Below are 26,890 nucleotides of genomic sequence, written 5' to 3'. Positions count from 1 at the left end.
CAATGATGAGATTATGTGTAATTCTACCTTTAAAAAGATTTTCTGTGATGTGGTTATACTGTTTAAGGCGAGTTAAAATAATCAGTAGAAGACCTGATCTCTGTCTGGCAGCTGATGCTACTTATGCCTTAATATTCATTATCCTTTTCTTTTATAACAATAGAATTTTAGTTGGGCACATAATTGCCCAAAACAAGTGTACATTTCCCAGCCTTTCTTGTAGCTCGGCCTTACAATGAGACAAAGTCAGAGCTAATGAAAGATGAGAAGTGGGTGCCATGAAATGTTAAGAGTCTGTCCTTCCTTTGTCTTTTTCTTTCATTGTTACCTGAAATCTTCCTTAGCTTTATTCTTGCACAATACTGTGGGTAGACTGAACCTGATACACATTTGATTTGGATGAGGCACTGCTTCCCAATTTAACGAATGAGTATGTATGACTTGTGAGGACAAATACGTGTTTTCTATTCAACTGGCAGTACAAGCTCTGAAAACAAGGGGATTATTCATCCTATTTTTGGATATCAAATGATAATATATTAATATGATAGAGTACGTGTTTATGTTAAATATATTCTAGTCTAAATCATACACTTTTACTCCAGTATTTCGTTATCATTTAAGAGAATGTTTCAACAGAGAATGAGATCCATTTATAGGCTGCTTACCCAAGTTAAGTCAGCAATCAACCTCCATATCTTACATGTTAACCAAAAATCAAAAATTGTATCTTTAGGGGCACCTGGGTGGCTCAGTGGGTTAAAGCCTCTGCCTTCAGCTCATGTCATGATCCCAGGGTCCTGGGATGGAGCCCCACATCGGGCTTTCTGCTCAGCAGGGAGCCTGCTTCCCTTCCTCTTTCTCTGCCTGCCTGCCTATCTGTGATCTCTGTCAAATAAATAAATAAAATCTTTTAAAAAATTGTATCTTTAAAGTTCAATAAAGAATGCACTTTAATTATCACAGTCCCTGGTAAGGTTTGATATATTCCAACAGCCTAGATCACAAAAAGGATCAATAATTTGTACTGTCTCAGGAATAAAATGATCAATTCAAAAGGAGATTGGTAAACATTATTCAAACCAGTTTTTATACTTGAAAAACATCTAAATACAACATTGAAACAGATGTGACATTCTGCCCCGGGTCCTTATAATCCTCCATAATGATTAGGTATGCTATACGTCATGCCTACTGTAATAACAAATTCATAATTATTTTTATTATAATTCAGAATAGGTCAATCGAATAGTGCTCTGTAGAAATAACATGCCAGTTAAAGAAAAAAAGGCACTGGAAGCTGACTCAAGGGTAGCTTTTTATTCTGTGAATTCTAATATTTATGCTAAGCATGGCCTGTTCAGAAGTTTTTAAAAGTAAAGGAAAATCAGAATTGAATAAAAGTTCTAGGGACTAATTTACTCATTTCTTTTTCTTTTTTTAAGATTGTATTTATTTATTTGACAGAGATAGAGAGCATAAGTAGGCAGAGCAGCGGGCGGAGGGAGAGGGAGAAGCAGGCTTCCTGCTGGACCCTGGGATCACGACCTGAGCCAAAGGCAGAATGCTTTTCTACTGAGCCACCCAAGGGTCCCCTTACTCATCATTTCTTGAGTAAAAGTGTATCCAGCTAGTTCAAGGGCATCTAATAAAATCATTATTCAGACCAAAATTCTGCCAGTAAAAAATATTAGTACTTGTGGTAATATTAAAATGGCTTAAAAATCAGTCACACATTTGGTTAAGAGACCATCCTGAAGACTTGTTTTTACTTCATTTTCCTTTAATATGCATATTAGCAAGACAAGCAGATTGTTAAACAATTTGTTTTTCTATCCGTTAGCTATGCACTAACATGACAGAGAACTATTAATACACAAGTCTTGATACCAGGCAAATAATTCCTCTTCCTGTTTTTCCAATTCCTCATCTGGCGAGAGCTCATCAATTCTCACAATGTTAAAAGATGGGGTAGAGAAGATAACCGTCTGTCGCTGCTTTGTACTTCGCTTGTCTGTTTGTGGTTCCTAGGTAGAATTATAAATAAAAGAGGAAAAAAATTTATATTTGGTTTTTACTACTTTCTGTTTTTATATTGACTGTTTACATTCAGCCTTCTCTCAAAACATTTATTGCAGATTTTTAAAAAATTACAAAGCAATACATTTATATGTGTTAGTTACAAATATCCTACCATGTAGAAATATACTGGGGCAGACTTTACACATGTAGTTCTTTTTTATTTATTTATTTTTAAAGATTTTATTTATTCATTTGACACAGAGAGATCACAAGTAGGCAGAGAGGCAGGCAGAGAGAGAGAGAGAGGAGGAAGCAGGCTCCCCGCGGAGCAGAGAACCCGATGTGGGACTCGATCCTAGGACCCTGAGATCAAGACCTGAGCCGAAGGCAGTGGCTTAACCCACTGAGCCACCCAGGCGCCCTACACATGTAGTTCTTAATAAGCTTTGACAGAAATGACTTTGATTTTGAGAAAAGCACCATATGAGATGTGCTGAATGAACAGTGTCAACATACAGGGACTATTTTTGCTGTTGTTTGTTACCTCATATTGATGTGGAACCAAAACAGCTGGTATCTATCAGGTTAGCCATATTGTTGAAGAATTTTTAAACTATGTGTTACCAAGAGGAACCCAAGTATATACTAAAGGTGTTTCGGCCTTAAACTTGTAGATTAGGAAAACTCTATTTATACATGTAGAATTACTTACAGTTTGAATAATGTCCAAGACAATGGATTCAGTACAAGTTCGACTTACCGTCGCCTTGGAAGCGTTTTTCTCTTTAGCCATCTTAAAAGCTTTTTTCATTTTTTCAACTTTCATTTGAGCTTGCTTGGATCGACGACCCAGATGTTTAATTTGATTCTGCTGTTGGTAGGGCCGATATAAAGGTTTGATAGCTGAAAAGGATGAAGGGCGTCTAGAAAGATTTGAATAATAGAAAAAATGTACAAAATAACATTCAAATGTAATGCAAGTTGCAAATTTTATTAAAGCATCTTCTAGCAACTAGATCAGAGGCCTCAGCATCTGGAGCAATATTGCATGCAAGGTTTTAGACCAGAGTTATCATTTCTGCTTAAATTATATGGCATAGTTCTTTATTTGCACCCTATGAAGGTGTATAAAACATGGTATCAGTTTAAAGTCAGTTTTCCTGGAAAATACCATATAGTAGTTATTTAATTACACACACACACACACACACACACACACACACCATATACTAACACAAAAAAGTGTTAAATTTCATAATGGCTGAAAAAAACAAGCTGTTCTTACCAGTGTTGGGATCAGATACAGGTGATGCCACGCCCATAGTCCCCTAGGCCTCACTACTGTAAAGCACAGAGGGCCACTTCCAACTGCCGGCATCAGCCTCACTCAGCATGACAGCATTCTTATGAAAACAAGAGCCCATGTGCAGGGAAAGTGCCTGAGAATTAATACTTCCCCTCCTAAACAGTCCTTAGCCAATGCCTGATGTACATTGGCATATAAATATCCCAACTCCCTTGTCCCTGCAAGATAACTTGAGTTGCACGTTCTGCAAGGGCTTGGACATTCCCAGGAGGGACTGAGCACCATTTATCCACAGAGGTAACTTGTTTGCTACCACATGCTGTTTGGGCTGCCTACCCCTCCTTGTTTTCCTTTCATCAGTGGTTTTGGGAATCACCTCTCAAATAGACTACTCATATCCAAATATTTGATCTCCTGGGAGATCCCAAACTAACACTGCGTTCAAAGAAACTCGTAAGGAAGTACTTTCCCCTCTTTAATTGATTTAGGATTTGGCGACTTCATTTGGCTCTTCAAGTGACTCATTCTTAGATAATCACTAGCAATAGTCCAAATAGCGGGGACCTAGGGTTATACATGGTGGCAGGGAAAATTACATCATTTATTTGACCTTGGTGGTAATAGGGTTAATTTCTGAATTCAGTGCTTATATGGATGAGTTAGAGAAAATCTATTTCATGATGACAGACTACACCTTATACCAGGCCATCTGTCTGGCAAATGTATAGCCTTGATCATAAAATATATGGGCTAAATTATCTTATTGGGTCAGTACCACTCATTGCTAGCCATGGAAAAAACCCAGTGTGTTTGCCTGACAGTGGGTCACCAGCGTCTTCATGTACTAAAGGAGTATTTTTTCATTTCAAATATGACTCTGTGGAAAGAGACTACCAATAGATCCTCTTCAATCTGATTATGTCTTCCTTTTTTCTGAAGAAAGAAAGCTTCATTTGTAAATAAGATGGGCTAGGTAGGACTCGTAATGGAAAGAAAAAAGGACTATAATTAGGGCAATCATATTCTGTCCGTATTGTTTCAGATCATAATACCGTCTACTTTGCTACAACATGAGTTTCTATAATGTGAATTGCCTCACATGCTATTGCTAAAGAAGGGAATAATGTCACTGTAATTTATATGCAATTTGTCCTCAGCAAGGGGAGCCAGAATCACAGGAGTAGAATTATAACCTTCAGCAGAAAAGGAAAAGGTCCTCAGCTCTGTGCAGCACAGGCAATGGGAGCCCTTTTGGCTGTATTTATGAAAACAAGAATTAGCACCTGCACCTCGGGCTCTCTCCACAGAGGGACGCCGCACCCCCAGCCCACCCTTACTCCCCTCTGCCACACTCCCCACCCTGGTGGTGGAGGGGTGGTTATTGGCCGGCTGCACTGCCTCTCATGTCTACTTAAAAGCCAACCACACTAGCCCAGGGCTCCACTTCCATCTGTATTATCTCTGTGCCCACTATCTGCTCTAATTAAAGAGTTGCCAGCATTTCCACCCTCTTGATGTACATTTTTTATATTTGCTGTGGTGTCCTCCAGCCATCCTGAGCTGCCTGTCTGGTGGCGTGAGTTATCTCCCCAGGTTCCAACTGTCCTTTTCGTTAGCGCTCTATTTACAAACATGCCTACATTTTGAGCAAACTGTCCCAACCCTATTTTTCCCATATGCCCTATTATCATCTTTCTCGAGCTATTTGGCAGAATGTGAAGGCTTTCAGAAATGCCCCTAGTATTGTGATCCCATTAAAATATCGCTTTTACCTAACTTCAGAAACAATTTGTAGCTGGTGCTGACGCATCTCTTCTGTTCCTGGTCTCTGTAGTAGATACTTCATTTCTTTTTGTAGACGGCTTGAGATGATCCCAGACTCTGCATAATCAACTATGTCGTATATTATCATGGTCCTGGGGATGTTTTTGAGGTTTAATTTTCGCCAGTAGTTACTTCTGCCACCGGAAGATGCAGGGGTCTCATCTAGGAGACTGGAATACTGTATGGAAAAAATAAGTAAGAATGATCCGTTGTGGGAACCCAGAATGTTTTTAGACACATTTCCCAAGGTCCAAATGCCCATTGTCACATCATTCAAAAAACAATCCTTGATCCCATCTCTGAACTTGATCAGCAACTTTCTTCTATGGTTCACTCCTGACTACTTGATGTTTTAGTTATCTGAGTACTTAGCTCCCCCACCAGAAGGCACGACCCTTGTCACACAGTATCATGCACATAGTACCACACTCACTAAACCTGTATTTAATGATAAACATTATATTTTTAATGTAATGAATAAACATTTTAATGCCAAATACATGATCTGCATACCTGGTAGTGCTTGTTTGTAACATGCTTGGGTTGAGAGGACATTTGCACAAAACTTTTTAGAAATCATGAGTTTACCTCTGGTACTAAGTGGTGAATTTCACTACTTTCATTTGGAGGATTTGTAGAAATCCCACTTCCATTTATTTTTTTAAGTTAAAACACCAAATTGGGAATGCTAAAATGCAAGTATATATGATCGATGCAACCTTTTATAATGTTCATTTAAGAGACAGGAATAGGGCCAGAGGATCTACAATGCTGGGGAACAGGATACCAGCTAGGCATTTAGGGTATCTCTCTCTCTCTCTCTCTCTCTCTCTCACATGCATATACAAGCAGTCTTTCTTTTGGATCATTTAGGCATGCACAAATTTTTAAAAATATTTTATTTATTTATTTGACAGACAGAGATCACAAGTAGGCAGAGAGGCAGGCAGAGAGAGAGAAGGGGAAGCAGGCTTCCTGCTGAGCAGAGAGCCAGATGTGATGTGTGATACGGGGGCTTGATCCCACATGACCTGAGCAGAAGGTAGAGGCTTAACCCACTGAGCCACCCAGGTGCCCCAGGCATTTCTCAAATTTTAATTACTACCATTTGATTGAATAAGCCTAGTCCTCTAAGAACATCACAAATTTCAGTTTCCCCAGTATAACTTAACTGCATAAAGTACAAACATGGCTGATTGCTCTCCCATCCATAGGTCTCTACAGAAATAACAGATATGCGTGGTGATTAGTGACAAATCATGTCGCTTCTTCCCAAGGGGCAACAATCGGTTACTGAGGATTTGTTATTTAGTTCACACACAATCAGCAAAGTATGTAGTTGTGTCACCTCCTTGTCTCCCAGTGATAAACCCATGTACCATTTTACAAAAAAAAAAAAAAAAAAAAAGATAATCAAGAGAACAGGCCAAAAGAGAAACAAAAATTGCTACTGCTGGAAATGAAATTCAAATAAAATGTAAATGGAGTTCTAGAAGAAACAGGTGACCCAGGGGATACTGACATTGTCTTCATTCAAGAGACTGCGGGTGGGCAGCTAGGGGAATGTGCTGAAGGCGAACTTAGCAGCATAAATGAGGAAAGCGGTTGTGACAGAAAGGATGAAGCTGTTCCAGAGGAAGTGACGCTGACGAAAAAGCCTCTTCACATTAAAGGAACTTTGAGAGATTTCACAACATTTAAAGCGCAAAGGATAAAATGTTGGTAGGTAATCCGAACTTAGAAAGGAGTGTGACAATTCACCAAGGCATACTTACTACATATTGTAAGTCATATGAGAAGAACAAGAAGGAAAGCACTGTTTTAACTACTTCTCAGACACTGTTTTTAAAGCTTTATTTAAAGCTTTATTGAGATTCACAGCCTATAGATTCACCCATATAAAGCATACAACTCAATGGTGTTTATTATATTTATAGTTGGTTAAGTTTTTACAAAGAAATAAACACTTTTAATCCTTAGTGTTTCCAATGTTTTAAATTATAGCATAATAAATGATTTGTTTTCATTTTCCTACATATTTATAACAGACAGTAGGAGAGTTTTTAAAGTTCCGACAAGATTTTTTTTGAAAGGCACGGAACAATCATAATTTTTCACATTGATTATTAAATTTGCTATGCATGGTTTCAGCTTACATCGTCATTTTTAAAAATGATTTTATTTAAAAAAAAAATCTCTACACCCAGTGTGGGGCTTGAACCCACAACTCTGAGATCATGAGTTGCATGTTCCGGCTGAGAAATCCAGGCATCATGGCACAGTCAATTTTTATGGCCCTGCACTACTGTGCAAAGTGAAGACTGCCTGTATATTTTACTTGCAGGGAGTGGAGTAGTAAAATGAGTAAACATTTCAGAACCATTGATAACCTGCTATGTACTTAGCTATGTGACCTCGGGCAAGATTTTTAAAATCTTATTAAACTCCATTTTTCTAATCCGTTAAAGAGGGTCACATAATGTACAAACTTGAAGATTAAAGGAGATAATATGCATAAAAAGAGCCAACAAGGGGCTCCTGGATGGCTCAGTCAGTTAAGCAGTTAAGCATCTGCCTTGGAATCAGGTCAGGATCCCAGGGTTCTGGGGTTGAGCCCCATGTCAGGCTCCCTGCTCAGCAGGGAGTCTGCTTCTCCCTCTGCCCCTCCACCTGCTTGTGCTCTGTTTCTCCATCTTTCTCTCAAATAAATAAATAAATAAAATCTCTAAAAAAAGAGGGCCCAAAACAGAGCTGTGTCCATAAGGGACTCAAAAAATGTCAACAATCATCATGTTTCTGTCTCCCAACGTGTCTATCTGGGGATTTCTTCCTATGACACCAGTCCTTGGCATAGTCACACTCTGCAAGTATGTGACCCATGTCCTTAGCAAAGACAGCTGGCATCCCCCAGCACTACTTATTTCCTGGTTCAGTTCCCTCATTTTCCAGATTAAGACCCTAAAGGAAATAAAACACAATTGGGTGTCTCCAAGGCACTGCATTAATTCCATGTGTCACAGTGAAGTAACTGAATGAACAGTTAAAACCACATATTACCATTATTATGGGCCAGAATTTTGGGATCCCTTGCGTCTTTAGAACTTGTGAAATGGCGGTAATAATAGTCCCTACCTCTTAGCGTTGTTTTAAGAATAAAAGGAATCGGTCCTACTGAGCATTTACTGTTATTATTAATCACGTATCTAGTTTAAAGTTTCCTGACTTAGTACTGCTGTCCAACTCGTTATGTAAACGGGGAACCCAGGAGCCATGCCGGACACCTCTCCTTAATTTGCCTCCCTGTCACTAAGGCCCTCTGCTTTTACTGTCTACTTATCTCTTGCCTCTCCAGCCTCACAGCCCTCAGTCAAGATACCACCAACTCTCCTGAAATACAGCAGGGACATCCAAGCTAGGAGAAGGCTCTTGCTGTCCTCCAATCCATTCCCTACACCACAGCCAGACGGATCTCTTCACTCATTAGATTAGATCATCTCATTTCTTAACCCATTAAGAAGCACCAGCTTCTACTTGCGTATAGGATCAAGAAAAAGAAAAACACCTTGCTTTGGTCAAAAGGCCTGCCTGATGCTCTCTTACCAGCCCTCCAGGCTTCCTAAATACCAAACCCTCTGCTCCCTCTTCTCCACCCCCACAGATCTGCTTTTGGGCCCTGCAGTTCCTCCTGCCACAGAGCCTCGGCTTGGGGCGCAACACCTGCTCAGCCCCGGACTGACGGGTGACACATTGTTGATTGCCTGCCCGTCAACCATTTCCCACTTCTCCCTTGCCTCCAGAGCCCAGATTTTTTTTTTAAAGTATGGAACAGCAGTATGTTCCAGGAAGGAGGGCCCCAGCACGTGAACCATGATGGTTCTAAGTCACTCATGGAAAATGATCCCATTTTCCTTTACTAATGATTATGTTAGGGGGGAGTATGTGATCTAGTTCTGACCAATGGGACCTGAGGGGAAATCTGTTGGGGGCTTCTGGCAAAGATTTTTCTTTTTTCTTTTTTTAGGGTAGGCTCCACACCCAGCGTGGATCCTAACACAGGGCTTGAACTCAGGATCCTGAGATCAAGACCTGAGCTGAGATCAAGAGTTGGATGCTTGGGGCGCCTGGGTGGCTCAATGGGTTGGGCCGCTGTCTTCGGCTCGGGTCATGATCTCAGGGTCCTGGGATCGAGTCCCGCGTCGGGCTCTCTGCTCAGCGGGGAGCCTGCTTCCCTCTCTCTCTCTCTCTGCCTGCCTCTCTGTCTACTCGTGGTCTCTCTCTGTCAAGTAAATAAATAAAATCTTTAAAAAAAAAAAAGTTGGATGCTTAACCAACTGAGCCACCCAAGCACCCCCAAAGATTTTTCTTCTTGCGATAAGAAGGAAAATGATGCTTCAGAGTCCCCTTGTTCCTGCCTTTGAAGGAAGCTGAGAAGGTGATAGTCACCTTGTTACCATGTGAAGGAAGCCAAGAACACCGTAGAGAAGCTGACCCAGAACCGTGATGTCCTCGAGCTGCTGCATTAGCTAGCCCAGGACCCCCCTATCTGTGGACTTCTGACATGGAACTATAAATGTCCTTTGTTGTTTAAGCCTCTTGTGGTTGAGAATATTCTGTCACTTGTAGCACAAAACACCCAAATAATAATCCAAATATTAATAGAAGCTTTCCTTGCTAGGTCAAATCTCCATCAGGCACTCTCTTAGGACCACATACTTGATATCACATAATATAAAATTCACCATTTTAATCATTTTAAAAGTAGGACTACAATCTAATTCTAAAATCTCTTCATCACCCCCCAAAAAAGGACCACATTCATTAGCTATCACTCCCCAGGTGTAAAAAGCCAAATATTACATGATTCCATTAATACAGACTATCCAGAATAGGTAAATTCAGGGAGACAGAAAGCAGATTAATAGTTGATAGGGGCTGGAGTGCTAGAGGAAAGGGGAATGACAGCTTAATAGATGTGAGGTTTCCTTTCGGGGTGACAAAAACGTTCTGGAACTAGATAGTGGTAGTGTTTGCACAACATTGCGAATGTACTTAATGTCACTGAATTGTACCCTTTAAAATGGTAAGTTTTATATTGTGCATATTTTTCTACTGGGAAAAAAATAAATGGACCTTTCTTTTTGGAGGACAAGTTCAGAAGGCTTTTTTAAAGATTATTTATTTTTTAAAAAGATTTATTTGAGAGAGATAGAGAAAGTGAGCATGAGTGGTGTGGGGCAGAGGGAGAGGGAGAAGCCAGACATGGGCCTCGATTCCAGAACCCTGAGATCGTGACCTGAGCTGAAGGCAACTGCTTAACCGACTGAGCCACCGAGATGTTCCCAGAAGGGTTGTTTTTTTTTTTTAATTGTTTCTAATATCTAAATCTTGGTCCCTTACTTGCATGTAATCTTTCAGGGTGACAATATCTATTTCATCAGTTATTTTGAATTTCTGGAAACGATGTTCATCTTCCATAATTTGACAGTAAAACTTCTTTTTCCCCATCATTTTGCAAGCATCAGCCACTCCCTATAAAGAGTATAGAAAATACACCTTTAAACACTAGTATAATAGCAACAATTATCAGTGCACATTTTACACATTTCTTCTGACAAATACATCAAATATTGTTCCTTTTTTCTAGCAGCTTGCTATTCAATAAAAACACTGTATTTACAAAGAACAGATTGTATAGGAGTTTTTAAGCCATTAAAAGTGTTTCCATAACCATATCTACATAGTTTTAAAATGTAGCTGGAGGAGTAGTTGAGTCCACAACCGTCAGAGAAACACGGTGTTTTACAAAATCTGTTTTTCCCCTATTAAAAAACATTATTTTCCCGTAACAAAACAAATCTGTAGCATTATTCATGCTGTCAAGGCAGAGAAAACTTCCTTGGTTATTAAATAGGTTGCCCTAGGAACTGCAGCGAAAGGTGTTACTAAGGCCAGCTCTCTTGAGTGTTAGTTAATACCTCACCCCCAAATGGAAACTGTACATTTCAAATTGCTTAGACCTCCCTCTCTGGCAGACTTCATTCTCTGTGGCCAGAGTAGCAAATCATTTTTTTTTTCCTCTCTGAGATGTTGGCATTTTGTACCCAAGGACAGCATCTGAGAGGACAGAGGTAGAAGAACGCTAGAAAATGCGGAAGCCCAGATCTCATCTGGTCTTGTTTGTACCATACTCTTCCACATATGCCCATCCTTTGCTAAGAGCTATACATAGACTGTGTGACTTAAGTACTCCCCACCCTTGTTCCCACCCCCCATAAGTATGTGCTGACTCTTCTAACACATATTTATATTACATATCTGTGCTTTTGGCCACAAAGCATATGCTTATGAGAAGGGAGACTGGTGTAGATGAAAATTCAAATATCTTTGGATTCCAGATCAGTTTCTCTTTCCTTTGTATCTCAGAATGTGTATTTGTGAAAGCATGGGAACTCCGGGTTATAATGCTGATATGAGGCCGCTTCAGACGAGATCGAAGTTTGGAATGTGTTCTTTTTACTTAACACACAATACAACCATGAGCCTGAATGTATTTTCCATTTCAATCTTCACTTTTGTTATTGAGAATATTCCTTTCTTATTTTTCTAGTTCCAAAGCTTTGAACACAGACCCATGTGGAAAATGAAAGAATATTCAAGGGTTGTAGTTTTATTCCTAATGCACTAAATTGAAGGGACAGAAACAGTTTATGTGGTGACCCTTCCTTTAGGCAAATCATCTTTGTTTTCCATTTCATTAGTTTCTTTACATACTACGCATCTAAACAAAAGGCAATATTGGCACGTGTCACCATCATGCTTTGTGCAATTAATTTCCTGTGGGCTCTCGTTAGCCATCCTCACAGTAACACTAAAGGTAAAAGCAAATAAACTGTAGAGTGAACACATCTGAAAGTTGTATAATTTCTGCTTTGAGAAGTTCTTTAGCTATAACTGTATTTTACTTCAGCTCAGGTTACTCAGGAGGGGTATTTCTTGTCAATCCCTCCCCACTCTACTCCACTCAGCCTCCACCCACAACTCTCCAAGCCCCAGTTTCCTTATTTGTACAGTGCCTCAGCTGTGTGGCTCAGCTGTGTCAGGCCCATCCCAGGATCCAGCCAAAACAACCCTATCCCTGGCAGCACAGGGCAGGCTCGCTGCCCACTTGTGACAGGGGCTTGAAAAAAGTTCGCCGTCCAATGGCCAGGATGTTCTTTCTCAGGCATCTGCCGGGTATGGCCAGCTTCAGGAAAGTGCTTCTGGGTCGGAAGGGCTGGGAAAGGAGAGCCCAGCCCCAGGTGAAAGGGAAGGGCAGAAACTAGGCAAGGGGCCCAGGACAGCAGCCAATCAGAGTAGGATTCGAGAAGCGGATTCCATTCTTAGTGGGTGACTCCAAATGTCAAAGGGGGGCATCTCTAAACTTGACACCTCCCCTGATACCAGGCATCAGTGTGGCCCAGAAGCCCCCATAGGCCTGCAGCTCCGTGCTGGCCCAGATCCATACCTGTGCTTGGAAGTTAACTCTAGTATCTCAAGTCACTTCCTCAGCCAGCTGGAAATTCTCACTCACGGAGGTGGCGATAACTGGTACCCTGCACGGGCACAGAGTGTCCCGGTTTGGAACAGTTTAATTATATACAGGCTCCAAATTAATGAAACTACCACAACGGCTAGGGCTGTTTCAACCTCCACAGGTGCACAGGGCAACAGACAGACAGAGAAGTAGTCAAGCCTCGGTTCTGCCCCTGACAAGCCTCTCCGAGGTCCGGCTTCCTTGCAGGCAAGATGGGAACAACATGCACCTCACCAGAGTGATCAGGGGGTGCGTAGAAGACCACTTGCTTAGCAGGCTTCCTGGCTCGAGCGTGGTTAAGAGCACAGGCTCTGGAGTAAGGATCACTGGGTCTTGTTATAGCTGTGAGACCTCAGGCAAGTTACTTAGTCTTTTTTAAAACGGAAGATAACCACAGAATCTACATTCTAGAGTTTAGGAGAATTAAATGATAATCCACACAAGATGTTTAGCACAGTACTTGATAGTGCTTAATAAGGGCAGCTATTAATAATAATGTTTTTTTCCTTTTTACATAAATGCCCACTCCTCAAAAAGAAGCCGGGTCTTCAGTTGGACGTTCATGTTTCAGAAATGTCCATTACCCAGAGGCATTCCAGGCCGCGGTGTCTGTGCATTCGGAGGGCGGGGGGAGCCTTTAGGACAGTGCTTGTCAAACTATATTGTGCCTACGATTGTCTGGGGGTCTTGTTAAAATGCAAGTGCTAATTCAGTGGGTCTGGGGTGGGGCCTGATAGTCCGCATTTCTAGTAAGTTCCGGGTGATGCCAGTGCTGTGGGTCTATAGACCACACTCTGAATAGCAAGGCTTTAGAATATTCTAAATATAGTTGGAGGATGAACTATAGTGACAATCCTCTGTAAATAAGCATTGCTCTGAAAATAGATCATCGAAGTAGGTAACTGAAATGAGATCTCTCTTTTGTACACATGGCTATCCAACTGTTGTAGCACCATTTGAACTGACTTGGCACATCTGATGAGAATCAATTGATATCTATGAGTGGGTGTATTTCTGAATTCCCTATTCTATCTCATTGATTTACATGCCTGTCATTAAGCCATCACAACACTGTCAGGATCACCGCAGCTTTTTAAGTCTTGAAGTCAGATAATGGAAATCTTTGTTCTTCTTCTCTAAAGTGGTTAAAGCCATTCTATGTTCTTTCACCTGTTTTTACTGTGTGTGTGTGTGTGTGTGTGTGTAAGTACATGAGAAATACTATCGGGAAATGATAAGGAAATGAAACTAGAAATGGAAGTAAGACCCAGGGAAAAGACAGAACAACAACAAAACTGTGAAACTCTCCTTCTTCATAAGTGAACTTAAATTACTCCCCTTCTTTGTAACTGAACTGAAACCGACTTATTTATTTCATACTAAGAAATAAGTTGGGGCTCCTGGTTGACTCAGTCCGTAGAGTGTGAGACTCTTGATTTTGGGGTTGTGGGTTCACATCCAGGATGGGTGTAGAGATTACTTAAAAAAATAAAATCTTAAAAAAAAAAAACAAGAGAAGTGAACTTAGGAAAGTTGGATCAGTTTGCTCAACACACAATTTCTACATTCAAAGGGCCAGTGTAAACTTATAGTGAGAAAAATTCTACTTCTGCAGGTTTTCTATCAACCATGAATCCAAGTGTTACCAGAGTTTGTTATGAAGCTGAAAAAGGAATCCTAATCTGTTCTTTCATGTTCTGATCACTTAAATCCTCTTAGAATCTTTAGTGAAAAATTCAAACTAGTGTTATCACATTTTTAAAATAAGAACAAAAGTTTTTAAAAAATATATTTGTGTGAGCATTTTTATGGGCAAAAAAAACCCCAAAAAACCCTGAAGGATGCACAGTAAACAATTAATGGTGATCACTCCAGGCGAGTGAAAGTCCCAGCACAGAGAAAAAGGGCATGAAGCATAGTTTCCTTTTTAAAAAATCTCTGTGCTATTTCCTTTTTCACCAACAGTTACTTTGTAATTTAAATAAAAATGAAAGTTATTATACAGCATTTTAACGAGTTTTAATGTACACACAATCCTTTCTAGTCACGGCCTCTAAGTTTCTCATTTGCTCCGGCCTGCGGACCACCAGGAGCAGACCCGGGAGAATTTCTGTTCCTGGAAAAGTCTAATTATGCAACCTCAGAGAAGCAATAGTTGATGATATTTTATAGGGACGACAAGCTTATTCTGTACTTAAGTGTGGCATGAATTTGTTCCTTAAGGGTAGGATAAATATCAACTTTTGTATGTGAAGTCATTTTATATAAATGAACAAATACTAATGTTTCTGGAACACCATATTACATCTGCAAACACATAGTCCATTTGATATATTCTGAAACTGAATGAAATGTTCTCTGATGTTGCCTGAGAACAGAGAAAAGCAGTCTCTTTTTCTTTTCTAATATTTTTCAGAGTATAAATGCAGTAGATCCTGGATCTGAGCAGAAACTCCCCGGCTGTGTGGTCAAACACAGCCGGGGAGTTTCTGCTCAGATTCTATCCTAAACATGTGCCATTATTGATGATTTCAGATGGGCCATACTTTTCATGTAAAATATCTCCAGAAGGCTACAGGAAAATAACCTTTGATGTAGGATTTATAAAAGGCTAAATATGAGAATGTGCACATGTTTTTCTTAATCATGGTCATGTTTAAGGGCCACAGGAGCAAAACCTTCACTGTAGTAGCACTGCAGATCCTTGTTATTAAAAGTGGGGTCCATGGACCAGCAGTGGCGGCAGCACCTGGGAACTGGTTAGAAAGACAGAATCTCATCCCCCTTCCCAGATCTAATGAATCGGAAGCTACATTTTAACAAAATTCTCAGGTGATTCTTCTGCTGTAGACACAATTATGGTAAATATTCATGAGACCTAAAAGCATGAGAACTCATATAAAGAAGGATAAATATTTTGAAGGTTCATTTTCAATAAATAGTCCAGGACACTTTTTTCTAAATATGCTACCAGAATCAAAGAAACCATGATAAAATGTTATTAAAATAAAATTGCATCAAATGTTTTGCATAACGTAAAAGCCCTGACAAATGGGCCACTTTAGTCCCTTATTAACAAACCAAAATTTTATTTTTTCTTTTCTTTTAATTTAAATTCACTTAGCCAACATACAGAACATTGCTGGTTGCAGATGTAGAGGTCAGTAATTCAACAGCTGCATGTAACACCCAGTACTCATCACATCACGTGCCCTCCTAATGCCCATCGCCGAGTTACCCCCCCCCCACCTCCCCTCTCTCAACCCTCAGTTCCTTTTGCACAGTTAAGAGTCTCTTGGGAACAAACCAAACTTTAATACAAAGAAAAGTGATGAGTATTTTTAAGGGCCTCTAAAAGTCATTCATTCCAGATATTTTTTTAGCTAATAAACAGAGACACCCTGAAACATGATGATTATAAAAATACTACCTGGATGCTGGGCTGTTTAATGGTGAAATCACTGAGTCTGTACACTTTGAATGCAATTCAGATACTGCACAGATGTTAAGAAGTGAAAGTAACATAAAATGGGGGCACCTGAGTGGCTCAGTGGGTTAAGCATCAGCATTTGGCTCAGGTCACGATCCCAGGGTCCTGGGATTGAGTATTGCACGGAGGAATCCCTGCTCGGTGGGGAATCTCCTTCCCACTCATGCTCTCTGTCGCTATCTCTGTCTCTCTCAAATAAAAAATAAAAATCTTAAAAAAAATAAAAGAACATAAAATATACATCATGAAACATTACCTCATTTGATGGTTTAAATAAATTTTTTCCGCTGAAGTACTTGTAACCATGGCCTTCATTATGAAGAAAAATTTTAAATACGATGACAGGTGGAAACGTTTCACCACTAAACCTGAAATAAAGACCAAAAATTAGTGACTGGGCATCAGACTTGGGACTCAGTTACTTCTCTTCCTATACTTAAGATAGTTCTCATGGTTTCCTGCATGCAGGGTAAAGGCTATGCCAGAGCATGGAAAGAATGAGCAATGGCGTGGATTCCCAAGATGAAAGAGTCGTACTGGAGTGTGTGCGCTCACCAGTGTTCTCATTCACGTGTCAGACTGGACTCATCATGGGAGAGTAGCCACATCTCAAGGCACCTTCTGGCCCAAGAGTCACGCCTGTTTTCCTCACATAACAAACGTGAATAAGAACGACACATTTACTCTGTGATTATACCCTGAAAACTTATGAGGACTTGAGAAAATAAGTTTCTCAGCTTTCCTCATTTTAACAAGGGATTCTGGGAATAAATGAGCATAGAAATATTACCTGAATCTAACTTTATACTTCATGCTGGGATCTTTCAGAAGCTCAGCCTCTAAGGGGCTCACTTTCTTCAGGATTTGATGTGTCACACAATATTCCTGAAATAGATGATGATGCTATAAATGGACAATGGTACCCTGCCCAGATCTAATTTACTGAGCATAACAGAAGTGGCATGGTAAAGTGAACAGGACACCAGATTTGGAGTCCTGAAGACCTGGGTTCTAGTCCTGACTCCTCCATTTATTAACTGTGCAACCCTGAGTCAGTTACTTCATCCTTTTAGCCACCAAGGTGGAGTGGGTGTCCCTCCTTGACATCCCAGGCACTGTTCGTTCCCTATGACAACACTTTTCACCATGTATTGTAATTAACTATGAACTAATCTGTGTCTTCTACTAAACTGTAAGCTGTGTGAAGGTACTGATCGTGTTTTTCTTCTTCTCCATGTATTTCCTAGTATTTAGTACAGTCCCTGGAACATAGCAGGTGCTGAGCAAGTATGTAATGTTGAATGAATGGTCCTTGTAAAATGAGGAAGATGATAGTAATGTTACTAGCTTTTAAGCTCCTTTTATATACCACATACTCTGTTACATGCCTTATAGACATAACCTCATTTAATCCTTACAACTCAGCAATATTATTCAAAAATTCTCATTCCCTTCTTTCCAATGAACAGGCTGAGACCTTGAGAGTGTCTGTTAACTTATTCAAAGGCATACAGGTAGTAAATGGACAAGCTAGGAGGCAAACATAGATCTATTTGTCTAAAGCCCCCACGCCACCTCCCAACATGACCCTGCCAACCTTTCCGCCTATGACAATCACATAAAAATGCACACCAAAGGGATTTTAAAACGACAAAGCATTATTAATATCAGGTAGGGACTTGAAGTTTTAGGATAACAGATTTTTTTTTTTTTTTTTTTAAAGATTTTATTTATTTATTTGACAGAGAGAAATCACAAGTAGATGGAGAGGCAGGCAGAGAGAGAGAGAGGGAAGCAGGCTCTCTGCCGAGCAGAGAGCCCGATGCGGGACCTGATCCCAGGACCCTGAGATCATGACCTGAGCCGAAGGCAGCGGCTTAAACCACTGAGCCACCCAGGCGCCCCTAGGATAACAGATTTTTAAAAAAAGAATTAATTTCCTTTTTTTTTTTTTTTTTTTTTGCTACTACAAAATGCATCTACAGTTACAACAAAACCAGTATAATGATAACAAAATATAAGTTCCATATGTGAAGACGACCATTGGTTATGGACCTGAAATGTCACCTGTTTACCTGAGTGGGTTTTCTCTGAGGTATTCTGCTTTTCCTGGCATCAGAAAAGGGTCTGTGGGTCAGATGGTGAAGAAATGTACAAACTTCTCAGACTTCATGATTTTTTTCAGAGCTGCTAAGATTCCCTTAATGTGGCTATTATTAATTATAAACTATTATAATTGTGTGATTTTTTTAAAAAAGATTTTATTTATTTGACAGACAGATCACAAGTAGGCAGAGAGGCAGGCAGAGAGAGAGAGAGAGAGAGAAGCAGGCTCCCCACTGAGCAGAGAGCTGTATGTGGGGCTCGATCCCAGGACCCTGGGATCATGACCAGAGCTGAAGGCAGAGGCCTTAACCCACTGAGTCACCCAGGCGCCCCTCATGTGTGATTTTTATCAGAATACTTGGTATTATGTGATGGAAACTTTACATACTCTGCAAGCATTGCCAGAGTTGTTTTTTGGTCGGGGGGAAGGAGGTAGATACGCAGCTTAGGGTTCTTTTTTTTTTTTTTTTTTTAATAAGACCATATTATTCATACTGTTCTGTACTTGCCTTTTTCATTAATGAGCTATCTTAGCTATCTTTGTATTGCAGAATCACATACAAGGCTGCAAGGTTTAACACCATGAAAGCACCAATAGCATCCCGTTGGTGGACGTTACATGGCTTATTTCTTTCCTGTTACAAATAATACTTCAATGAAATTGTACATATCTTGTATAATGGATTCCTAGAAGTGAAATCGGTGGGTGGAAGAAGGTAAGGGCACTTTTATTTCAGAAATTCTTCTTATTGGATGATTGATGTTCCACATCTTCAAATAAGAAATTGAATTTTTTAAAAACATGATTTTGGTTTCAGAAAAAGAAATAACAGTCACCCACGTTATTTACAAATAAATCCAGAAATAGTCATTTAGGGCTAACCAAAGAAGTAATCCCAGAACCTCATGCACTACTTTAAATTCAAATAGAAGAGATAAAAAAGGTTATGTAGGGGTGCCTGGGTGCCTCAGTGGGTTAAAGCCTCTGCCTTCGGCTCAGGTCATGATCTCAGGGTCCTGGGATTGAGCCCCAGAGCCCCACATCGGGCTCTCTGCTCAGCGGGGAGCCTGCTTCCTCCTCTCTCTCTGCCTGCCTCTCTGCCTACTTGTGATCTCTGTCTGTCAAATAAATAAATAAATACAATCTTAAAAAAAGAGGTTATCTATTCTATCTTTACTTAACAGACCTCTTAGCTTATAAGTAATTAGATCTGTCAGAGAAAACAAAAAGCAAAATACATACCACTGCACAAAGTGCGTGCTTTAAGAGTCGAAATATTGTTTTGTCTATATAAGATAACCAAGCTCTCTGTATCCTTTGAGCTGAAATATCTTTCACAGCTCTGAGAAGAAAAACAAGAGGTTAAGATTAGTGAAGTAGTTTTCATTTTCCTAAAATCTTGGGGAACTCTGCATTTCTGCTTCTTCCACCTGCACCCTCCTGTCCACTACCCTAAGACTGACCTAATGAGGAACACTGGGATGTGGTCATTGGAACTGGTCATTTGCAGAATCCAGTCAAATGAGGATATAAGATATTTGAGAAGATTTCCCTTGGGGTTAAAAAAAAAAAAAGTCCTGGCTAAAACTTTATCAGCAAAAGGCATATATAACTAAAAATGTAAGAAGAGACAAATTTGCTTTCTAAAAACATCCATGACCTAAAATGATTCCATTATAGTTAGTTCTTAAGAACACTGTCCAACTAGTCCAAGTGCTATGAAAATAGAATGTAGAATACTCAAAGTTACAGTAGGTCCAATTCTTTTCTGGGAACAGACAACCAGGCCCTAAAAAAAGAAACTCCTTTCTCTGATCTTTGCTTGAAACAGGCTCATCCCAGTCAGGTCAGAGAATGATCTCACTTTGGATCACATCTCAGCACTAGGAGATCACAGGGATCACCCTCTCCAAAACCACCCAGACTCGTTCTTACCCCTCACAGGGCTACATGTGAAGAGAGGCAGATACCCCTGAATAATGTCACCATTGGTTGGCAAAATGCAAACTACAAGATGTAGAGTAGAAAAGGCCTGATGTATGGAAACAAAGCTTTAAATCCTGGCTGATGCCATTTATTAGCTGTTTAACCTCATGCAAATCACTTACCTTTTCCCAGTTGCTGCTTCCTCACTTATAAAATATAATAATAAGACTGCCTCACGGAGTTGTCAGAATCAAAGAAATGTGTGTTAACACGCTTTGCAAATTATGAAGTACTATAATTATAATAATTACTATTCAATTCAAAAGTAATTTTAAAACATACCAAAAAATCTCTAATTTACAAAACAAGAAGTGTTTGATGTTAGCTGGGTAAATACGGTATGGAAACTGACCAGTTGTGGCAAACGATAAAGGGTGAAAGATGGCTACTTACTCTTGTATTGCTCTTCTCCTTCCAATATCGAACAAATGCATTCTGTAGTCTTTTCCTGAGCGAGGTTTATCTGATTTTTGAGCTGATGCCTTTGAAGATCGCTTCATTTTCCTTGCGATGAAAGGCTCTGAAAGTACATAGGTTTAGCATTTGAGGTCATAATCTATATTGCTGCACTGTTTAGACAAGACTCAAGTGCCATATGATTTTTTTTCAAGTGTCATATGATTATTGAGCTAATTCCAGAACCCTTTACAAAGGAAGGTATCATGGATCTCTTAATGTTGCTTACAGCTTACATGCCTTAGGTGCTAAAAATATTCTGAGGGACATGGAAAAGAAAAGTGCATCTATCCATAGCCTTCTAACTGGTCCCCCAGTCTCCAGTCTCTGTATCCTTCTGGTCCTCCTCCACACCACAGCTCGAGTTAATTCTATAGCACAATAATCCAGCTATCTGACCGCCCAGCATAAAATCTTTCAGGGACACTTCATTTCCTCTACGCTGAAGTCCAGACTCCTTAGAATGGTATTCCAGACTTTTTTTTTCCCCCAATCTACAGTCCACTCTCTCTTTCAAATATCAAAATACCACCGTTCACCAGTATTCCTTTCTAGACTCCGTGAGAACAAGAACTTCTCACCAAAATCAGCCAATGTTTTTCAACTCTGTGCCATTGATCATGCCATTTCCCCTTCCTGGAGTGACTTCCCTACTGCCAGCAAACATCAATCATCTTTCAAGACCCCAGCTAATTGATACCTCTTCTCTGAAGTTTTCCACCCTCTCTTTTTCATACAACTCCTCACCCTGTCTCCAAGGTCCAATAATAATGGTTTTTCTTTCACAGTACTTCTCATATTATGTCATGATGTATTTTCTTGGCTGTCACCCCACCAAGCTCATTGAGGGCCAGAGATATCTTGCTAACTATGAAATCCTCCATCACTAGCAAGAGTGGAGAATTTTTATATGCTTGTCTAAGAACTTTCTGTCCTGGTTTTATCATGGAATAGTTGTGAGACTTCGGGCAAGTTATTTAACCTCTTGGTACCCCAGTTCTCTCTGTGGTAAAGGGAGAGGGTGTATACTAAATGAACTCATTCCACCTTTGGTTTTCTATCCTTTGATGCATTACTCCGATTTAGATATGGCTCAAAATTCTTAGTCACTGCTTAGTTTCATCTACTAAAGCAGGGGCTCTTCCTTTTCCTCTGGTGCCATGGATCCCTATGGACAGATTCCCAAGAATTACGTTTTTAAAATGCATAACATAAAACACATAGGGTCACAAAGGACTCTATATTGAAATCTCTGTCAAAATATTTTCAAAAACAAAACTACAGGAATCTGTCCTCTTTAGGCATTATATAAAATGAGCGCTCTAATAACTACTGTACTTTTGAACTGGTAATGAGCAGAAATGCTATGTCAGGAAGTGTGCCATGACTGTGACACTATATGAAAATATCTGTGCTTTCTACTGGTGACAAAGTCCCAGGTATTGCTGAGACTACTGTGCTTTGTTGCTTACACTCTAAGTGAAAGAAATATTAAAATTCAGTTAGAGATGAGTGAAAATAAAGTAATTTTTTCCCCATCTAAGTTCATATAACCCTTGAATTAGGAACTCCTGCTCTGGGGCGCCTGGGTGGCTCAGTCAGGTTGAGCATCCAACTCTTGCTTCCAGCTCAGGTCATGATCTCTTGGGTCGTGGGATCAACCGGGAGTCTGCTTGAAAATTCTCTCCTTCTGCCCCCAGCCCTGCTCTCTCTCTCTCTCTTTCAAATAAGTAAATCTTAAAAAAAAAAAAAGATGTAAGAGCTCCTGCCCTAATTTATCACTATACTTCACACTTTTACATACGTGTGACATTCCATTACAAAGGCAGAGCCTTCAGAGTCTTCTCAATATTTGTCCTTGGGGATAGGGATGGGGATGGCTTGGAACATACAGTTCTCTTGAGAAACAGAAAAGCAGCCCTTAGCATCTGGGAGTTGGCCTGGCACTCTCAACCAACCAAAGTCCAAATCTTTTTTTTTTTTTTTAAGTAGGCTGCATGCCCCGCATGGAGCCCAACAGGGGTCTTGAACTGAAGACCCTAAGATCAAAACCTGAGCTGAGATTAAGAGCCTGGTGCTTAACTCACTGTGCTACCCCAGGGGCCCCAGCCCAAATCTTACAATAAATCTATCTCCCTCCCTCGCTGAGATGCCCTGCTGTGCCACGTTGTGTGTTTTCCTTGCAGCAATGAGGGATAATAAACCCAACTTGTTCACCTACAGATGTGTTCCTAGTGCTCTTTGGCTGAAGGGCAGTGACGCGCCCTCACACAAGCCTCCCTAATCTTTTGGATGCCCGCCTGAATGAATTTACACTTTCTATGAGGTGAAGACGTGTGATACAGATCGAAATATGAAACCCCCCACCCCCCACTATGAGACAGTATAACAATTATTTAGGCGACATCACAGGCTTTAAAGGCAGACTACCTAGGTTTGGATTCTGGGTTCCCACTTTTTCCATGTGGCCTCGTACAAATTACTTCTCCGTGCCTCAGTTTCCTCATCTATTAGATTGGGAATAATAATCGTACTCACCTACCTGGGTTGTTGGAAAGATTAGATGAATATGAGTAAGCAGTTTAGATCAGAGCTGAGCACATAGTAAACGCTGTGTTAGTGTTTTGGTATTCTTGTTAATTAGATCACTATTCTCATTACTATCTTTTCTAGTAGTATTAAGGGACATTTGACTCCCAGAGAGGGGTATATGCTTAAGTATTTTAAAGGGGAAAAAAAAAGTCAGGGCCTTTCGAGACTAAAGGATATGGCAAACTAGATTAAATTTAAAACCTTAGGAACTTCCAGCCCACGGAAAAAATAAATCTGAAAACCTTTTGTGAGATAATTCCAGGCCCCAGGGGTCAGCAGCTTCCGGCTATGAGACTTTCAAAGATGCCGGAGACCAGCCGAGCGCCCCCGCTCGGTGGCCTCGGCGCTCAGGATTCCCAGCCCACGCCGCTGGGCGCCCAATCGCCGCAGCGAAGGCCGATTCCCAGCGCGGCGAGAAACCCGGCACCTCCCTCTTCGCGCCCCCGCGTACCGCCTACACTGAGCTGGCGCTTTCCTGCCGCCTAGCAACGGCCGGCGCAGGGGCGGAGCCTCCGGGGGGCGGGGCTTACGTTCGCTCCCGCCTGAGGAGCGACGCGTTTGCTGCTCGGCGACGCCGCTCCCAGACCCGGCTTCGGAACTAATCCTTCGCGGGATCGAATTGGCTGTTCGGCAGTCATACGCACCGCGGCCCGCTAGCGGTCAGACGAATCAGGGCCCTACCCGGCCGCCGTAGCCACCTCTCTGTAGTGGGCGGGGCCGAGGCCGGGGTCACCCCGCCGGAGCCACCTCTGCCAGCAACATGTTCAAGGTGAGAGCGTGGAGCCGGGTCACAGCTGTCACCGCCCTCTCCTGGCCTCACGGAGCCCAGCTCGCGCTCTCGTGGGCTTTTCCGGGGGCCAGGCCCGGTTCGCCCCGAGGCTTTTCCCGCCTCCGGGCCGGGTGCGTCCGGACCCCGCGGTTCATTCACTGAGCCGCTAGGAGCGGGAGGTTGCCGGGCGGAGGCGTGAGATCCCAGGGTGGGTAGGCGGGTCCTGTGGGTCTTGCTCTCGTGAATGAAACACTTTGAAAAGTTAAAGTACCCCGCAAAGTGCTCACCCACCCCACCCCCGATCGTTACCTATTGGGTTCGTGGGTAAGGAGAGGCCAGCTCAGGGCACTGCAGGGTTCGGCTTCGGTTGCCTGGCAGGGTCAGGTTTCAGAACCTGGTGTGTGAATGGGGGGAGGGTCACCTTTGGAGAAGCTGTTGTAGGATTTGGGGAAGCTGGTATGGGAATGGTTGGAAGGATGGGCAGCTGGAACTTAGTTCCCCTTCCAAGTGAACATTATTTAATATGGACAAGTCGACCCCCTTTACATTTGACAAAGTTATGTCTTTTGAAAGAAATCGCTTCTCAGAGTGAAGGCTTTGTTTCGAAAATCTGATTTTGACCTGAGGCCATTATTCTACTACTTAAAAAAAAAAAAAGTAAATGCTGTTTTTTATCATGAGAAATCACAAGCTACCAGAAATTAGTCTACAAAATTGAGTCTTAAAGAAACATAGCACCCATAAAATAGTGCTAATGAAATCTCAAATTTGTACAACTTGTTTGAAAGTTTTATTGTGCTTCTGCAGTGTGCTTTGGGCACATTAGGACAGGCTATAAAATCAGAACGTGGATTCGGCCTTACAGTCCTGGCATTGCCACTTTCTAGCTGGGTGACCTTGGGCACGTTACTTAACCATTTTGTACCTATTTTCCTATCGGTGAATTTGGGGGACTAGCATATACTTAATAGGGTTGTTATAAAGACTAAATAAGTAAGTGTAAAGCACTTGGAAGAGCCTTTGGCATATAGGAGTGTCATCTAAGTATTTGCTTTTATTTTGTTTTCAGGCTGCTCACAGTTTAGTTACCAGGACAGATCCATTAGCAACTTGGGTTCATTGGATAAATTTGTGTTGAACAGCTATTATGTGCTAGGAGCTCAGCTCAGTTTTAGGGTTGCAACACCAAAGGATATGCTATGATCAGTTTATATGGGTGTCAGTGATGCACTGTGGTAGTAGAAAGGAGAGCAGGATCTCCTCTGCCTCAGGGATTCCCCTCTACACTGGGGGCTCTTGAACTGTGGTCTTCAGCCCCTCAGAGGGTCTGTATATAAAATCCAGGGGAGTCCCTAAACCCTGATGGGGGAAAAAATCTTTATTTTCACCAATCTGCAACTGAAATTTAACATTTCCTTTAGTTATGAGTATAGTGTAGGTAACTGTTCTAGTTAGCTATTGGTGGGTAACAAGCCAGCGCGAACCAGTGCCTTCAAACTACAATAATTTATTATTTCTCGCCATCAGTGGGTTGCCTGGGCAGTTCTGCTGGCATCTCCCAGTGGCTGAATTCAGCTGGTGCTTGGACTATAAGTTGGCCTTACTGTCATGTATGGGAGCTTGGTGCCCCTCATTGTGCCTACCTTGGGCTTCCTCACATGGTCACTGGGTTCCAAGAGGGTAAGTCCGATTGTGCAAACACTTACCTGCTTGCATCACATTTGCTGATGTCCAAACAAGTCACGTGGCCAAGCCAGAGTCAGTATGGGGGCACTACACAAAAGCATGGATATGAGGAGGTTCATTGGGAGCAATTAATTTAGTAGGCTGGTATAGCAATAAATCACAGTAATATTAGCAGTACCTGTCATCAGTAGGACTCACAGGACCAATAGATGTCATGGATGTTTTTATATCACGGTTGCTGCAGAACTCAAGATATCATTTATGGTCATTACTACTTCAAAATTCTGGTAGTTATAAGTTTCACTGTTAGGTCCTTTTATTTAATAAGGTAAGGAGTATGTATTACTATATCACATTTTGAATTTTAAAAATGTTTTTTATAACTATTGAAGTACAGTTAACATTTTATGCAGTTAGAAACATTAATTTGAAAAGGGGTCCATAGGGTCTGTGATGCAAAAAAGGCAAAGAACCCCTGGGAACTTAAGGGGAGACTTCACAGAGGAGACATTTACATTTAGTTTTGAAAGACTGGTAGGAGTCCCTCAGGTGGATGAGCTGGGGTACTCCTTTGGGGGAAGCGCTAGTATAGCTCAGTTTCGATTATTCAAATACGTAGTTTGAGTAGAAAAGATCACAACAAACCTCGGCAGACACCAAAATGTAAGGAATAAGCAGAGGAAGAGGGGAGGCCAGAGATGTTCTAGAAGCAGCTTCTGGTAAGTAGGTGTACAAAAGGGTGATGTTTAGAAAATCAAGGGAGGATGGTTCAAGGAGGGCAGGCTATGTTAGGATGCTTTCAGCTGGGAAAACATGGTTACTTAAATAGTAAGAATTCTCTCACAAAGTCTAGAGGAAGGGTGGACTCCAGTAGGTCAACAGTGTTATTAAGGACCTGGTCTCTTTTCTTGGCTTTCCATGATAAGATTGGTTCCCCTTATGGTTAAGCATGACTGGCAGTAGTAACACATGCTTTCTCATTCGCTAGAGCAGGGGAGAGGACAAAACTCCCACGCTTGGATTACGCTTTTCCTTCAATCTGATTGGACCAACTTAGGTCACATGTCCGCCCCTGACCT

The 26,890-nt window shown here is 41.2% G+C and overlaps 2 protein-coding genes across 9 annotated transcripts in view; one reads left to right on the top strand and one right to left on the bottom strand.

Moving 5' to 3' along the window:
- Positions 1-1,765: 1,765 nt before the first annotated feature.
- Positions 1,766-24,510, bottom strand: CXHXorf58 (chromosome X CXorf58 homolog). 6 transcript variants are annotated; one of them, XM_032329954.1, is made up of 9 exons: positions 24,435-24,510; positions 20,702-20,828; positions 19,565-19,664; positions 17,006-17,118; positions 16,472-16,583; positions 10,550-10,681; positions 5,101-5,330; positions 2,783-2,945; positions 1,766-2,027 (listed from the first exon to the last, which is right to left on the bottom strand). In XM_032329954.1, exons 2-9 carry the CDS (start codon positions 20,806-20,808, stop codon positions 1,851-1,853), a joined length of 1,134 nt encoding a protein of 377 aa, XP_032185845.1. In that variant the 5' UTR covers positions 20,809-20,828; positions 24,435-24,510; the 3' UTR covers positions 1,766-1,850. The 6 variants fall into 6 exon arrangements, with proteins under 6 accessions (XP_032185845.1, XP_032185846.1, XP_032185844.1 ...); XM_032329955.1 differs by lacking the exon at positions 24,435-24,510 and adding an exon at positions 23,808-23,904; XM_032329953.1 differs by lacking the exon at positions 24,435-24,510 and adding an exon at positions 23,599-23,844.
- Positions 23,908-26,890, top strand: part of APOO (apolipoprotein O) — a 60,384-nt gene continuing 57,401 nt past the window's right edge. The window contains exons 1-2 of one of the 3 annotated variants that reach the window (XM_032329958.1): positions 23,908-24,125; positions 25,653-25,805. In XM_032329958.1, coding sequence (XP_032185849.1) covers positions 25,734-25,805 — 72 coding nt within the window. In that variant the 5' untranslated portion in view covers positions 23,908-24,125; positions 25,653-25,733. The remainder of the gene's footprint in view (positions 24,126-25,652; positions 25,806-26,890) is intronic. The other 2 variants (XM_032329962.1, XM_032329959.1) reach the window with 2 other exon arrangements.

The sequence above is a fragment of the Mustela erminea genome, chromosome X (assembly GCF_009829155.1).
Source record: "Mustela erminea isolate mMusErm1 chromosome X, mMusErm1.Pri, whole genome shotgun sequence".
Classification (NCBI taxonomy): domain Eukaryota; kingdom Metazoa; phylum Chordata; class Mammalia; order Carnivora; family Mustelidae; genus Mustela; species Mustela erminea.
The sequence above is the reverse complement of the archived record's forward strand: the minus strand, read 5'-3'. Positions and strand labels throughout refer to the sequence as shown.

Excerpts from the sequence above, each read along its gene's own strand:
- CXHXorf58 (XM_032329951.1), bottom strand. The coding sequence starts at position 23,228 with ATGGAAAAAGTGGGAACCCAGAATCCAAACCTAG. Across the intron at positions 16,584-17,005 it reads AAGTATAAAGTTAGATTCAG|GTTTAGTGGTGAAACGTTTC; the intron begins GTAATATTTCTA and ends TCTTTATTTCAG. Across the intron at positions 10,682-16,471 it reads TATTTAAACCATCAAATGAG|GGAGTGGCTGATGCTTGCAA; the intron begins GTAATGTTTCAT and ends TACTCTTTATAG.